The sequence below is a fragment of the Orycteropus afer genome, unplaced genomic scaffold (genome assembly GCF_000298275.1).
Source record: "Orycteropus afer afer isolate SDZICR_OR568_19922 unplaced genomic scaffold, OryAfe1.0 scaffold00238, whole genome shotgun sequence".
Classification (NCBI taxonomy): Eukaryota; Metazoa; Chordata; class Mammalia; order Tubulidentata; family Orycteropodidae; genus Orycteropus; species Orycteropus afer.
Genome location: NW_006921825.1, coordinates 4,629,935 through 4,646,265, shown reverse-complemented (window position 1 = coordinate 4,646,265; position 16,331 = coordinate 4,629,935). Strand labels below are relative to the sequence as shown.

General features: G+C 37.7%; 1 protein-coding gene across 1 annotated transcript in view; it reads right to left on the bottom strand.

Annotated features, from left to right (window-relative positions):
• Positions 1 to 16,331, bottom strand: part of STK32A (serine/threonine kinase 32A) — a 218,728-nt gene that overhangs the window by 143,081 nt on the left and 59,316 nt on the right. Inside the window, exon 3 of the mRNA XM_007949130.2 lies at positions 10,293 to 10,466. Coding sequence (XP_007947321.2) covers positions 10,293 to 10,466 — 174 coding nt within the window. The remainder of the gene's footprint in view (positions 1 to 10,292; positions 10,467 to 16,331) is intronic.

The window sequence follows — 16,331 nt, the reverse complement described above, 5'->3', positions numbered from 1 at the left end:
AAAAAAAAAAAAAAGTTTATTAGCACAGATCTTGGTACATGCACAGTAAATGACAGCTCCTCTTAACTCATTATTGTTGTTGTTGTTATGTGCCGTGGAGTTGGACTTGACTCATAGCAACCCCTCCTTGTGTTTCTGAGGCAGTATCACTATGGAAGTAGATTGTCCAACCTTCCTTCTGGGGAGGGGCTGGTGGGCTTGAACCACCAGACTTCTGGTTAGCAGTCAAGTGCCTTAGGCACTATGCTCCCAGAGCTCCTCTTAACTCATTAAGGAAATGAAAAATTATGTTTCGGATATGTATTTTATAGTATAAATTAAAGGGTTAAAAACATAGGTGGGTTTAAAGGAACAGACATGTCAGGAATTAGAAAAACATCTCTTGCAGTGACTCATCCCCAAAGGTGTCAGAAAGCTGAGAAGTTGCTGTTTTGGCAATTCATTCAGTAGGAGCTCATCTGTTACCTAGTGATCATTGACTAAATTATTAGCTGCAGAAAGATCTTAGTTTTTCCTATGAATTATCATCTCAAGGAAAAAAAAAAAGTGATTGCTAAGATACAATAGTGTGTGAGTTAGAAACAGGCAAAATCCTAGCCTAGAAACATTCTGTCTGTAATAAACTAAGGAACATGGAAATTATAATTTTGCTTCATCATTGAATTGCAACGAGATGCAAGCTGATTGATAAAACTGCTCGTAATTGTTGACAACACCTCACTGCCACATACTGTTTATAGTATTTTGGTCATGCAGCCTTCTTGGGGGTAAATGGATGTGTGGTTGAGAGCAGACAAACAAAGAGAAGAACATCCTTTGAATAACATTCTATCAGGGTTGAGAGGAAATCATCCTAAATACATCTTGATCATTTGGATAAACCTCCTAACCTTGTCCTTGGCAGGGGGATTCAGGGCTATATTTAAGGTCATACAAAAAATTGGTGTCAGAGTCAGATTGGTGTCAGACATAATCCAATTACTTTAGAAGTGTGACAGACAGACTTTAATGTGGCTCCCATGATATCATTCTTGGTGTTCATGCCCTTGTCTAATCTCTTGTCCTTGAGTGTAGGCTGGTCCAGTGGATTGCTTCTAATCAGCTTTATATGGCAAAGGTGATGAGACTCTACTTGCATGATTACATAACATTATATAACATCATATATGGATTCAAACAATCATGAAGACAGCACTGGATTGGGCAATGTTTTATTCTGTTATAGACAAGGTTGCTATGAGTTGGAGCTGGCTCACCATCAATCAAAAACAAAAACAACAACATACTGATATATGATGAAATATACTCTATTTTGTTGGCAGGCTTGCTCTGGAGTTTTGTTCTCCTCGCTGGCTGTAAAGAAACAAGCTTCCATGAGTCCTACAAACACAAGGAAATGAATTCTGCCAACATTCTGATGGAACTTGTAAGTAGACCCTTCCCCATTCAAGCCTCCAGAAGAGAAGGCAGCCATGGCTGACAGCTTGATTGCAGCCTCGCAGAGGATACAGCAAGCTGTGCCCAAACTCCTGAGCCTCAGCAACTGTGAAATATTAAATGTTGTTTTAAGTCACTGGGAAAGGCAGCATAGATCCCAACATACAGTGGTCACATGACAGGAATATGTGGAATCAGTGAACAAGTTACTGAAGACAACGTCCTCCACAGTAATCTTTACCTTCTACCACAATGCAAGGCTCACACATATATGCTATCTTCATTTATCCATTCAAACATTGATGCTTCCAGCAACCACTTGGATCATGATACTGTACTAGATGCTGGGTATTAAAACATGAGTGTGGTGTCTCCACACACAAGGTTTAAGTTTACAAGAAAGAGAGAGAGCTTTTTATATAGAATGTTGTAGTAGAGTACATTTGTGTATGACATTTGTAAAGAGGCAACTGAGGATGTAAGTGTGTGTCTATGTGTATGTAACTCAGCAGAGATACATAATTTTATTTTCTTTATAGCACAATTCACAGAATTTAAAACCTTTCTAATGTTAGTGTTGAAGTACTTACTGCTATATAATATTATCAGCTCTACATGGCAGGGAACATGCCTGTCTTGTTCACCACTGGAGCTGCAGCACTGAGAACATGAGCTAGTAAATGTTGTTGTTGTTAGGTTCTGTGGAGTCAGACCTGATTCATTGTGACCCTTCCTCGGGTTTCTGAGGTAGTATTGCTATGGAAGTAGATTGTCCAACTTTTCTTTGGAGGAGTGGCTGGTAGGTTTGAACCACCAGCCTTTTGGTTAGCAGTCAAGTGCCTTAGGCACTGTGCTACCAGAGCTGAGTTCTAGCAGAATGATGAAAACTTGTCTCAAGTATCTACTTCAGTCCAAGAGGTGATGAATGAAAATAAATCCTTATCTGAATTTTACATAGGCTCTGACATGAATTTGTGTGCAGTACCTTATGCCTTTCATCATTCCATACCCTTATAGTTCTTTAGAATTATAGCAAAGAGACAAAAGTTATGAATAAACAATACTATGTCTTATTCTTGATAATCACAAATTTTCTTTTATTTCCTCCTTAACATTTCTGTAATCAATTTGAGATAAAATTTCTGCAACTTCCTTTGTTGTGCTGCAATGTAGATTTTTATCTCATTCCTAGAAGAATTTAGAAAATGTGAGTTATAACTTTATTTAAAAAATAAACTAAAAAGACTTGCCATTGAATCAATGGCATGGTGACGCAATATGTGTCAGAGTAAAACTGCTCCATAGGGTTTTCAGAGGCTGACTTTTTGCAAGTAGATCACGAGGTCTTTCTTCTGAGGTATCTCTAGGTAGACTTGAACCTATAAGTTTTTGGTTAGCAGTGAAGAGCATTATTTCTTTGCACCACTCAGGGACTGTATCACTTCAACATTGTTGTTATTGTTAGGTGCTGTTGATCGATTTCAACTCATAGCAACCCAATTTGACAGAGTAGAACTGCTCATAGGGTTTTCTAGCCTATAATCTCTACAGAAACATATCTACAGGTATTTTCTACAATGAAGCCATGGAGAATTTGAACTGCCAACCTTTCAGTTAGTAGTGAAATGCTTAACCAGTGAGCCAACAGAGCTCCTTTACTGTTATTGTTATGTGCCATCGAGTTGGCTACAATCCATAAAGACTGATTGCTCAGCATACAGACTGAATAAATATGGTGAAAGTATACAATCCTGACACACAGCTTTTCTGATTTTAAACACATGGTATCCCCTTGTTCTGTTTGAGCAACTACCTCTTTGTCTATGTACAGTTTCCTGATGAGCACAGTTAAGTGTTCTGGAATTTCCCTCCTTCACAATGTTATCCAGAATTTGTTATGATCCACACAGTCCAAAGCCTTTGCATAGTCAATAAAGCACAGGTAAACATCTTTCAGGTATTTTTTTTGTTTTCAGACACAATCCATCCGCCATTAGCTATTATATCCCTCATTCCACATCTTCTCCTAAATGCAGCTTGAATTTCTGGCAGTTCCCTGCAGTACTGCTACAACTGTTTTTCAATTATCTTCAGCAAAATTTTACTTGCATGTGATGTTGTTCAATAATTTCCACTTTCTTTTGGGCTAACTTTCTTTGGAATGGGCACAAATATGGAGCTCTTCTAGTCAGTTATCCAGGTAGCTGTCTTCCAAATTTCTTGAGCACTTCCAGCATTGCATCCATTTGTCAAAATACCTCAACTGGTTCTTCATCAATTCCTGGAAACTTTTCACTCCACCCCCCCGCATTCCTTCAGTGCATCTTGGACTTCTTTCTTTGATACCATTGGTTCTTGATCATATGCTACCTCACAAAATGGCGGAATGTCAACCAGTTCTTTGTGGTACAGTGATTCTGTGTATTCCTTCCATTTTCTTTTGGTGCTTCCTGTGTCACTCAATACTTTACCCATAGCCTAAGGCATTTGACTGCTAACCAGAAGGCTGGTGGTTCAAACCCACCAGCCACTCCTCGGAAGGAAGGTTGGGCAATCTACTTCTATAGTGATATGGCCTCAGATATCCAAGGAGGGGTCACTATGAGTCGGGTCTGACTTGACGGCACATAACAACAACAACAGCAGCATCCTTCAGAATTGCAACTTGAGGCTTGAATGTCTTCATTTCTTTCAGCTTGAAAGGGATTTGTTTCAGTGTGTTCTTTCCTTTTGTTTTTCTAATTCTAGTTCTTTGCACATTTCATTATAATACTTTAGTTTGTCTTCTCTGGCCACCCTTTTATATCTTCTGTTCAGCTCTTTTACTTTATCATCCCTTCCATTCACTTTAGCAACTCCATATTCAACAGCAAGCTTCAGAGTCTCTCTGACATCCAATTCAGTCTTTTTTGTCTTTCCTGTCTATTAAATGACCTTTTGCTTTCTTCATGTATGATGTCCTTGATGTCATTCCACAACTTGTCTGGGGTTTAGTCATTCATGTTCAATACATTAAATTTACTCTTGAGATGGTCTCTAAATTCAGGTGGGATATACCCAAGGTCATACTTTGGCTCTCATCAATTTGTTTCCATTTTCTTCACCTTCAACTTGAGCCTGTATATGAGCAATTGATATTCTGTTCCATAGCCAGCCCCTGCCCTTGTTCTAACTGATTATATTGAGTTTCTCCATCATCTCTTTCCGAAGATGTTTTTTATTTGACTCCTGTGTGCTCCACCCATGAGGTCTATGTATAAGTCACTGTTTATCTTATTGATAAAAGATATTTGCAATGAGTAAGTCATTGGTCTAGCAAAAATCCTATCATGTTATCTCTGGGGTCATTCCTATCAACAAGGCCATATTTTCCCACTATCACTCCTCCTTTTATGTTTCCAACTTTTGCATTCCAATTACTTCTAAAAATCAATGACTTTTGACTGCATGTTCCATCAATTTCTGTCTACAGAAGGTGGTAAAAATCTTCAGTTTCTTCATCTTTCGGAGTAGGTGTGGCTGAGTAAATTTTAATAATAGTCGTATTAACTGGTCTTCTTTGATGGATATCATTCTATCACTGACAATGTTGAGCTTCAGGATTGATTGTGAGATATTCTTTTTGATGATGAATGCTCAGCATTCCTCTTCAACTTTTCATTCCTGGCATAGTAGACCATAAGATTGTCTGATTCAAAATAGCCAATACTGGTCCATTTCAGCTCAGTAGAATATCATTCTTTATGCTTTCCATTTCCTTTTAGATGACTTCCAATATTCCTAGATTCACTCTTTGTACATTTCACATTTTGATAATTAATATATATTTACAGGTATTTCTTCTCACTTTGAGTAGTATGATCAGCAAACAAAGGTCCCCAAAACTTTACTCCAAACACTACTTTGAGTAGGCAACTTTTCTCCAGTCATAATAATTTGTGGTGCTCATCTTCTGGCACTATATAAAAAAATGTCCACTGGTATTCATAAAATTCTCACTGGCCAATTTTCAGAAGCATATTGTCATGTCCTTCTTCCTATTTTGTCTTAGTCTTGAAGTTCCACTGAAATCTGTCCACCATGGGTGACCTTCCTGGTAATGGAAATACTGGTGGCATAGCTCCCAGCATCACAGCAACATAAAAGCTACCACAGCCTGACAAATTGACAGATGAGTGGTAGACCAGGGCTCCTTGGCTGCACTCCTAGGGTGAGATAATTCTAAGGAAGAGGTAAAAACAATCAAACATCCACTCAAATGTTATTTTCATTGATTATGATTTTTTATTAACTGTCCCATGCAATTTACTATTAACTCAAATTAATATTATAGTCTTCTTTATCATATGACATGAGAGTGAATACAAATTTGTCTTTGGACTGTAATAATTAGTTTCCATCAGATTATTCTTTAGAAAGACTGTGATAATCAGCAATTAAACATTACTATACTCATAGGAGTGGTTCTAATTAGTTTTTTCTTAATAAAAGCAAATAGTCACTTTGTTCATATTTTAAAGTCTTAATTAGCTTATTCAAAGCAATCAAAAGGGAATTTTAAACTAGAAACTTGCCATAACTTGAAGACTAAAGATGTTTTTCAACCTTTATGCACACATTAAAAAAAAAAAAAAAGAATCTCTGAGTTTTCGATTAATCAGAAAATTATCTAAGTGTACAATTCAAAAGTAATGATTTTTATGCAGTCCGGACTGGAGAAAGAAGGATTCTGAAATTGAGAAAAATTTTCTGACTATTTTACATAATTAAGAGTCCATAAAAAAAATGTCTGTGAAAAATAAAACAATACACAAACAAAACAATGTTCCATTTATGTCTCATTTGGAATTAATGGCAGTAAAAGTACCTACAGTGTTTTAAAAAATAACTAAGCTAGACATTGCTGGCAGGAGGCCCATGAGGTAAAATATTAAAGAGAAAGCCCATCCAATGTTACAACAGATGGACAAATGAGTAATTTCATTCACTTATCTCCCCTTACCTGAATTAGACTTCTTTTCTGTTTTGGCTATTAAAATCCTTTTAAACCCTCTAAGTTCTCATGATACTTTGTTTTACTATCCCAAACCTTCTGTGAAGTCCTCTAATCTTTCTCATACAATCTAACTTCTAATTTTAGGCTGTTCTCTCACCTGCTAGTTCCACATGCATCATCTTGGCCTGTGTAACCAGGCCCTGGGTCATTGATGCAGCTGACTATACCTTATCGTTCTACTAATCAAGCCCTCTTCAAGGCCCACAATGATGCCGAACACCATCACGGGGAGAGTGCTCAAACTAGTTGTCTTTGAATTGACTCCAATTCATGGCAACATCATATGTTTCAGAGTAGAACAATATTCCATACAGTTTTCAATGACTGTGGTCTTTCAGAGGTAGATCACTCTCGTCTGAGGTGCCTCTAGATTAATTAAAACCATCAACTGAGCATAAGAATTTGCACCATCCAGGAACTCTGGAGAGTGCTTAAGGGCTCTGCATTTCCTTAAAATGATGCCTCAACTACTTACTAGCTGTATGAACTTGGACAAGTTACTTAAACTTTCTGAAGCAGAGTATACTCAACTATAAAATGGGGACAATAACACCATCAGTCTCCCAAGTTGTGGGAAGATTAAGTGAAGTAATTCACATCAGGGGTTTAGCAGAGCATCTAGAAGCCAGGAAGCCCTCAGTAAAGGACAGCCTACTGCTGCTCCTGCTGACTGCTTGTGCATAATTTTGAGTCTTCTATCATGTCCAGAGGCAAGATGTAGTTTTTAATCTGAAGTTGAGAAGTCACATAAATCATATCTGCAGTTGTATGAAGATTGTCTCCCCTTATGTGGGGAATATCTTGAATTACATTGATTTTTTTTTTTCTATTTATTCTTTAACAACTTTAGACTTAGGGCATGTTGTACAATCTAAGGTTTTCTAAGTAACTAATGAGATTTTTTTTTTCACTCATCTCAGATTCAATGAAATACAGTGGTAATTTTGCTGATTCTTTTGAAGGAAGGGATTTTAAAGAGAATTTCAATACTCAGAAGCCTATGTATCTCTTCTTTATTGTTCTTTTTACTTTTAATTCCTCTCCATGAATATCAGCTTCAGAGTGCCACAATAATTATCATTCGCATTCCTTATTTTATCATGTGCATGAATTGTAAGCCATTTGATACTACTTCAGATTGATAACACTTCAAATCGATATCTGGTACTCTGAGAGCAGAGTCCTTGGTGGTGCAAATAGTAAACTCCCTCAGCTACTAACCAAAAGGCTGGAGGTCTGAGTCCATGCAGTGATGCTTAAAATAAAGTCTTGGCAATATACTTCTGAAACATCAGCCATTGAAAATCCTATGGAGTACAGTTCTACTATGACAAACATAGGGTCACCATGAGTAGGAATCAACTTGATGGCAACAATTTACAGTTACCTTGAGTGCAAAAAGTTCTGGTTATCAGGCAGTCAGAAATAAAAGACCTATTTGGTGGCACTTATGATAGCCTTCATGATTCTGCTATATGGTTTAAGTGGCTTTTATGGGCTTTGCTGTTGTCCCTGCACAATTACTAATAAAAACCAAAAACCAAAACCAAACTCACTGCCTTTGAGTCAATTCAACTCATAGTAACCCCTCTTTGGGTTTCCAAGGAGGTATCTCTACAGAAGTAGATTGACCAATCTTTCTTCCAAGGAGTGGCTGGTGGGTTTGAACCATCAGCCTTCTGGTTAGCAGTCAAAATGTCTTAGGCACTATGCCACCAGAGCTCCCAATTACTAATAGGGCCTCATTTATCTCTCACTAGTATTCTGATTTAAATAATAAATTATATGGTTACTCCAAATTGTTTAAAAACTAAAATAGATCTGAAGCCTCTTGGCTTTAATGCCTTACAGTTTAATTTTGTTTTTACTATATATAAATCTGGGCCTCTAGTCAATCAGTCATTTGTTTGGTTCACATTCATTCATTCATTTTTTCCAGACACTCATCATACATTGAAAAGGACAGTTCACAATTTACAATATGGTAGAGAAGATAGATGAGAATTAAATAACTCCATACCAAAAATGTCATAACTGCACAGGACTGGTATAAGGGACTATGACAGCCTATATAATGTAGTAGCATGTGTGTACATGGGGTAGAGAAGAAAGGAAACAGAATTACACCTGCACTGTTTTTTCACTCCAGGATGATGTCGCTCCAGTCTAACACAGCTCTCAATATATCATTGCGATGCATCCTAGTAAAGTAAGTAGCAATGCTCAGAAGCCTGTATCTTTTCTATATTGTTCTTTGCTTTTTATTCTACTCCATGAATCTCAGTTACAGAGTGCCACCATCATAATTCTTTGCATTCCTTATTTCACCATGTAAATGAATTGTAACTCTACAAGAGCCACAAACTCATCTACACCGAGACCGGAACTAGATTGTGCCCACCTGCCACCACTGACAGTCTGACTGGGGTGAAAATACTTAGTCCTGGACAGAATGGGAGAAAAATATGGAGCAGAGTTCAAACTCTTATTAAAAGACATTTTTAGTTCCTGTTGTTTTCTCATAGTAACTGTTTCTTTTCTGATATTTGTAAAGTAGCAACCAAAATAACAATTTGGTATTAGCAATCTTTGAGATGATGAATAAGCATAAAGGCTCTTAGAGGGACTCCACCAACTATGCTTATGGAGAGATTCTCAGAAAGAACTGTGAGGGATCAGAGAGCCAGTACAGGGGAAAGGTTGCTTGTGAAAGGGATTTTCAGTTATTAACAAAACACCAGGTATGTAAATTCACTTCCAAGATTCCACACGATTAATTGGTCTGCTTTCCATTTATCTTTTGCCTGAGGAGTGCATTTCCAATACAGATAGGCCCTTCTGAAGACAGGAAATTAAATAATAACTACGTAAGTATACAGGACTATGATCCATCCCTTCCAAAAATAAAAGAAAAAAGAAAAAGACAAAGAAGAAGAACAATGGACTGGTCCATGATATCTGCATAAAGAATTTATAAACAGTGATGCTACAACTTCATCCACCTGAAGTGGATAATATAATATTTTATCCTTTTCTTTCTACTGTGTGTGTGGTTTTATAGCTACTTGTGTTATTTGTGTCTTTATTTACTATGAATGCTCCAAGTGTGTGGGACCCATTGTTTTTGCCGACTTCTACTTGCAGTGCATACAGGAGGGATTCACTTAATATATGGTGGATGACATGCAAATGTCAGAAACACTCAAACATTCTTTAAAAAAATTATCTTTTGCCATCTTTTGGTTTAATTCCCTCCTTGTTGCTCCTCCATTTCTATCTCAATTAATTCATTAATAAGCACAAAGATCCTATATATCACCTTTTTTTAAATTTTTTTATCTAGGCTTACTTATAAGATAACACCAATATTTAATGATCCTAGTCATTTACTAGGAGCTCTGGTAGCATAGTGGCTAAAGCACTTGACTGCTAACAAGAAGGCTGGCGGTTCAAACCCACCAGCCACTCCTCAGAAGGAAGGTTGGGCAATCCTACTTCCGTAGTGATACTGCCTCAGAAACCCAAGGAGGGGTCGCTATGAGTTGGGGCCGACTCGACGGCACATAACAACAACAACAACAACAAAGTCATTTACTATCTCTGATCTGGAGCAAATCAAGCTTTATGTGACCAGCTGTCATTATTGCTTTCTAATCTGCAAAATGGGAACAATAAACCTATTTCAGAGAACTGTTATAAGAATGAAACAAGGATTACATGCCAAAGTCAACAAAAACTTGTTGATTTAACAAGTTGTGTATATTCAGTTCAAGTCTGTGTCTTGGGTGATTTGACTGACCTATGAATGATGCGTTGGCTCTGCAGGTAGTCCAGGGCCATGGCAAGCTCACAGATGAAGAGCTTCACAGTGTCTTCCTGGAAGCGAACATTCTGCTGCAGGTGATAACGCAGGTCGCCACCCAGCAAGAGGTCTACCACCATGAACATGTCTTCCTCATCTTGGAAGGAATACCTGGAATACCATTAGAAAAGAAAACATATTAAATCCTACAGCATCCCAGAGGCATAAGATCTTAAGAATCAGAGTAGGAAGTTTTTGAGTTAAAAGCTCAGGCTTTGGGAGTAAATGTTCTCATACTAGGCCTTTATTTATATATATTTTTTAATGTGTAAAGTGGGAATAATAAGAACACTTACCACACTTGGTCAAGGTAAATAATAAATAAGGTAAGTGCCATGCCTGACATATAAAACATACTCATTAACTGTCCTTGGAAGGAAGATTGGGCAATCTACTTCCTTAGTGGTATTGCCTTGGAAACCCAAGGAAGGGTCTCTATGAGTCGGATCCAATTCGACGGCACTGAGTTTGGTTTTTTTGGTTTGGTATGTATTGCTGAAAGTCAGAGAATTAAGGAGAATTCCATTTATCCGTTTATTATCAACAATCATATCCTAACCACAGTTTTGTAGGAGACCCATAAAATATGAGCTATGAAACTCCTTGAACCATTACCATGCCTATTTTTCCCTACTAACAACTTCATTGCCCAGCAACATTATAGCAAACTGTACCCACATGACCGATAAGAAAATGATATATGAAGGGCAATAAAGAATTAAGTACACAGTACAAGGAAGTAATTTACTTAGCCTGAGAGATGGGAAGGTAAGAGAAAACTTCTCAACAACTTGAGCTAAATTTTGAAGGATAGTGATAACAATAACAATAGCAACTAACATCCCTTCCATTACCTGTTTATCAGTTTATTGTACTGTGGTGGCTTGTATGTTGCTATGATGGTGGATGCTATGTCACTAATATTTCAGACATGAGCAGTGTCTCCCATGGTGCACAGGTTTCAGCAGAGCTTCAAAACAAAGACAAAGTAGGAAGAAAAGCCCAGCAATCTATTTCTGAATGTTAGCCAATGAAAACTATATGGATCACAACATATTACCAACCAATATAGTGATGAAGGAGCTCTGGTAGCATAGTGCCTAAGACATGTGACTGCTAACCAGAAGGTTGGCAGTTCAAACCCACCAGCCACTGCTCAGAAGGAAGGTTGGGCAATCTACTTCTGTAGAGATACCACCTCAGAAACCCAAGGAGGGGTTGCTATGAGTCAGATCCGACTCGACAGCAGTGAGTTTGGTTTTAGTTTAATAGTGATGACAGATGAACCGCTTGGTTAGAAGGCACTCAAGATAAACAGTGGTTGCAACAATGTACTTGGGCATACCAACAATTGTAAAGATGGTGCAGGAGTGGGCAATGTTCCCTTCTGTTGTACATGGGGTAACCATGCGCCAGAGTCAATTCAATGCAACTAATAACAATACTCCTTGATGTATCTCTTGGGTGACTTTTATGGGGCAGACTCTGAAGCACCTTACAGGTATTATCCCAGTTGGTCCCACAACACTCCTCTTATGATCCCATTTTATAAATGAGAAAATCAAGGCTCAGGGAAATTTAAGTAACTTGAGCAATGTCACAAATCTAATAAATGGTGGAGCAGAAGGATTCTTCAAATACAAAAGTAATATTTGAAAGAGAAATATAGCAAGAGAAAACACATGGTTGAGTGAAGCAGGAAAAAAGAAAATAGCTTGGATTTGTTGAAATGACAGGCATGATTTGGAACCTTGGGCTTGGTGAACACAAAAGCCAAGTCCAATGAGAAGGAGTTTGTTCATAGTCTGTAGGCATTTGAAAAACATTGAAGGCTCTTAAGCTGGAGATGTTATCTGACAAATGGACATAGGCATACTGACAATCATGAATATGGAGCTGAAGAAGCAGCATTTCAATCTGCTGTACATGGGGTCATCATGAATCAGAGCTGACTCCACCACAACTAGCAACAAGAAACAACAATTAGACTTGGGCTTCACAACTGAAGGAGGTGGGGCTGAGGTACTGAAAGAGGATGTGAGATACAGGACAGGAGAACCTGCCTCTGCTATATGCAAAGAGTCTCTTCAGAAATACAGTCCTCAGCTATGATTTGTTTTGTTTCACTAAAAGCACAGACAGGATTTCTAGTCACATGAAAGCTCTCCGTACTAACACTGTTTTGATATGTTTCTTTAGGTATAATGTCACTGAGATCACATTTTGAAGTTTTTTTGAATCAAAGAATTAAATGCCTGCAAGCAGTGTTCAGGGATGCAAACTGATACCTAATGGGAAATTATTTGCTCAGGAAATAAATGTAGAATATCAATGATGAGAGAAAATACTCAGTACATTTTCTTCTTTATAACGATCATTGTGCTGAAGGAAAAGAAGAGAATTGCAAGCAAAAGAAAAATGAGAAATTCATTGAAGCATTAATCTAAGGTGGTAATTTTTTTTTAACACTTTATTGTGGTTTGGGTGAAAATATGCAGAGCCAATTAATTTCCCATTCAATAAATTCCAAACATTTTGTTGCGTGACATTAGTTGCAATCGTCTCATTGTAACAACACTCTTGTCACTTCCTCCCCAGGTTTCCTGTTTCCATTCACCGATCTTTCTTGCCTTCTGTACTTTGTTATTTGGGCAAATGGCCCTTTCAGTTGATTGTTCTGAGAAGCATGTTCTTCACAAGTATTGTTATTGTTAAGTGCCCTTGAGTCAGCTCCAACTCTTAGCAATCTTACGTACAATAAAATGAAACACTGTGTGTTCCTGCACTGTACCCATAATCTTTGATGTGCTTGAGCCCTTGTTGCAGTGACAGTGTCAATCCACCTCGTTGAAAGTCTTCCCGTTTTTCGCTGACCCTCCACTTTGCCAGGTATGATATCCTTCTCCAGGGAATGGTTCCTTCTGACAACATGATCAAAGCAAGTGAGATGAAGTCTGGCCATTCTCGTGTCTAAGATGCATTCCGGCTGCACTTCTTCCAGGACAGATTTGTTTGTTCTTCTGGCAGTCCATAGTATTTTCAGTATTCTTCAGCAATACCACAATTCAGACATCAATTCTTCTTCCATCTACCTTATTCATTGTCTTGCTTTCACATGCATCTGGAGCTATTGAAAATGCCATGGCTAGAGTTAAATGCACCTTAGCTTTCAAAGTGATATCTTTGCACCTTAATACTTTAAAGAGGTCTCTTGCAGCACATTTGACAAGTGCATTACAACTTGATTTCTTGACTGCTGCTTCCACAGGCACTGATTGTGGATAGAAGTGAAATGAAATACCTGACCCTTTTCTCAATTTACCATGTTATCATTTATTCACTCAGTTATGAGGATTTTTGTTTTCTTTATGTTTAGGTGTAATCCATACTACAGATTGTATTTTCTGATCTTCATCAGTAAGTGCTTCAAGTCATCTTCACCTTCACCAAGTCACAGATAATTAATGAGTCTTCCTCAATCCTGATGTTGCATTCTTCTTCATATAATCCAGCTTCTCAGAGTAATTTGCTCAGCATACAGATTGAATAAGTACAGTGAAAGGATATAACTCTGATGTACAATATTTTCTGGATTTAAAACCATGCGGTATCCCTTTGTTCTGTTCGAACAACTTCCTTTTGGCCTATGTATAGGTTCCTCATGAGCACAATAAAGTGTTCTGGAATTTCCATTCTTCACAATATTATTCATAATTTGTTATGATCCAATACAGTTGAATGCCTTTGCATAGTCAATAAAACACAGATAAGCATATGATTTGATGACATCAAGAACATCATCCACAAGAAAGCAAAAGGCCATTAAAAAGACAGGAAAGGAAGAAAAAAACAAAATGGATGTTAGAAGAGACTCTGAAACTTGACCTTGAATGGAGAGTAGCTAAAGCAAATGAAATAATTGACAGGATAAAAGAGCTGAAGAGAAGACTTCAAAGAGTATCTCAAGAAGACAAAATCAATTAATATAATGAAATGTGAAAAGAGTTGGAGTTGGAAAACCTAAAGGGAAGAACATGCTCAGCATTTCTCAAGCAGAAAGAACTGAGGAAAAAATTTAAGCCTTGAATTGCAATATGGAAAGTTTCCAGAGGGAATATGTTGAATGATGCAGGAAACATGAAAAGAAGATGGATGGAATACAAAGAGTCACTACACCAAAAAGAATTAGTAGATGATCATCCATTTCAGGAGGTGGCATATGATCAAGAACCAATGGTATTGAAGGAAGAACTCAAAGCTGCACTGAAGACACTGATGAAAAACAAGGCTCTAGGAATTGGCAGAATTCCCATCAGATGCAACAAATGGATGCTGTGTTGGAGGCATTCACACAGCTATGACAAGAAATTTGGAAGAGAAAAGAAACATATTTGTACTCATTCCAAAGAAAGGTGATCCCATAGAATGCGGAAATTATTGAACCAATATCATTGGAATCACACACAAGCAAAATCTTACTGAAGATAACTCAAAAACAGTTGCAGCAGTATATTAACAGAACGTCGAGAAATGAAAGCTGGATTCAGAATGGGATGTGGAACAAGGGATATCATAGCTGATGTCAGAGGGATTTTGGTCAAAGTAAAGAATAAAAGAAAGATGTTTCCTTGTTTTTTTTTTTTTTTTTGACTATGCAAAGGCATTCAATTGCATGGATCATAACAAATTGTGGATAACATTGAGAAGAATGGGAATTCCAGAACACTCAATTGTACTCATGAGGAACTTGTACATAGATCAGAAGGCTGTCATTCTAACAGAACAAGGGGATACTGCATGGTTTAAAATCAGGAAGTGAGTGCATCAGGGTTGTATCCTTTCAGCATACCTATTCAATCTGCATGCTGAACAAGTGATCTGAGATACTGGACTGCATGAAGAAGAACATAGAATCAGAATTGGAGGAAGGCTCTAACAACCTGAGATACACAGATGACACAACTTTGCTTGCTGAAAGTGAGGATGACTTGGAGCACTTACTGATGAAGATTAAAGACTACAATCTGCAGTATGGATTACACCTCAATATAAAGTAAACAAAAGTCCTCACAATTGGACCAATAAGCAGCATCATGATAGATGGAGAAAAGATTGAAGTTGTCAAAGACTTCATATTGGTTGGTTCTACAATCAATGCCTATGGAAGTAGCAGTCAAGACATCAAAAGATGTATTGCATTGGGCAAATTTGTTGCAAAAGACCTCTTTCAAGTGCTGAGGAGTAAAGATGTCTACTTGAAGATTAAGATGTACCTGATCCAAGCCATGGAACTTTCAATCACCTCATGCATGTAAGAGCTGGAAAATGAATAAAGAAGATCGAAGAGGAGTTGATGCCTTTGAGTTGTGGTGTTGGCAAACAGTGTTGAAAGTACCATGGACTGCTAAAAGAACAAACAAATCTGTCCTGGAAGAAATGCAGCCAGAATGCTCCTTGGAAGGGAGAATGGCCAGACTTCATCTCACCTACTTTGGTTATGTTGTCAGAATGGACTACTCTCTGGAGAAGGATGTCATGCTTGGTAAGGTGGAGGGTCAGCGAAAGAGGAGAAGGCCCTCGACAAGATGGATTGACAGGGTGGCTGCAGTGATGGGCTCAGGTATAGTAGGGATCATGAAGCTGGCACAGGACCAGGCAGTGTTTCATTCTGTTGTATGTTAGATCACTATGAGTAGGACATGACTTGACAGCACATAACAACAAACAATAACAAGCATCTTTCTGATATTCTTTGTTTTCAGCCAAGATACATCTGACATTATCAATGACATTCCTCACTGCATGTCCTCTTCTGAATCCAGCTTGCATTTCTGTCAGTTCCCAGTCAATATACTGCTGCAACCATTTTTTTTTTTCTGCAATGTCTTAATCAATTATGTACCCTAGTAATATAATACATTTCCAAATGCTTTCAAACTCAAATTTGAAAAATTATTTTCTCTTTTTTTTTTTTTT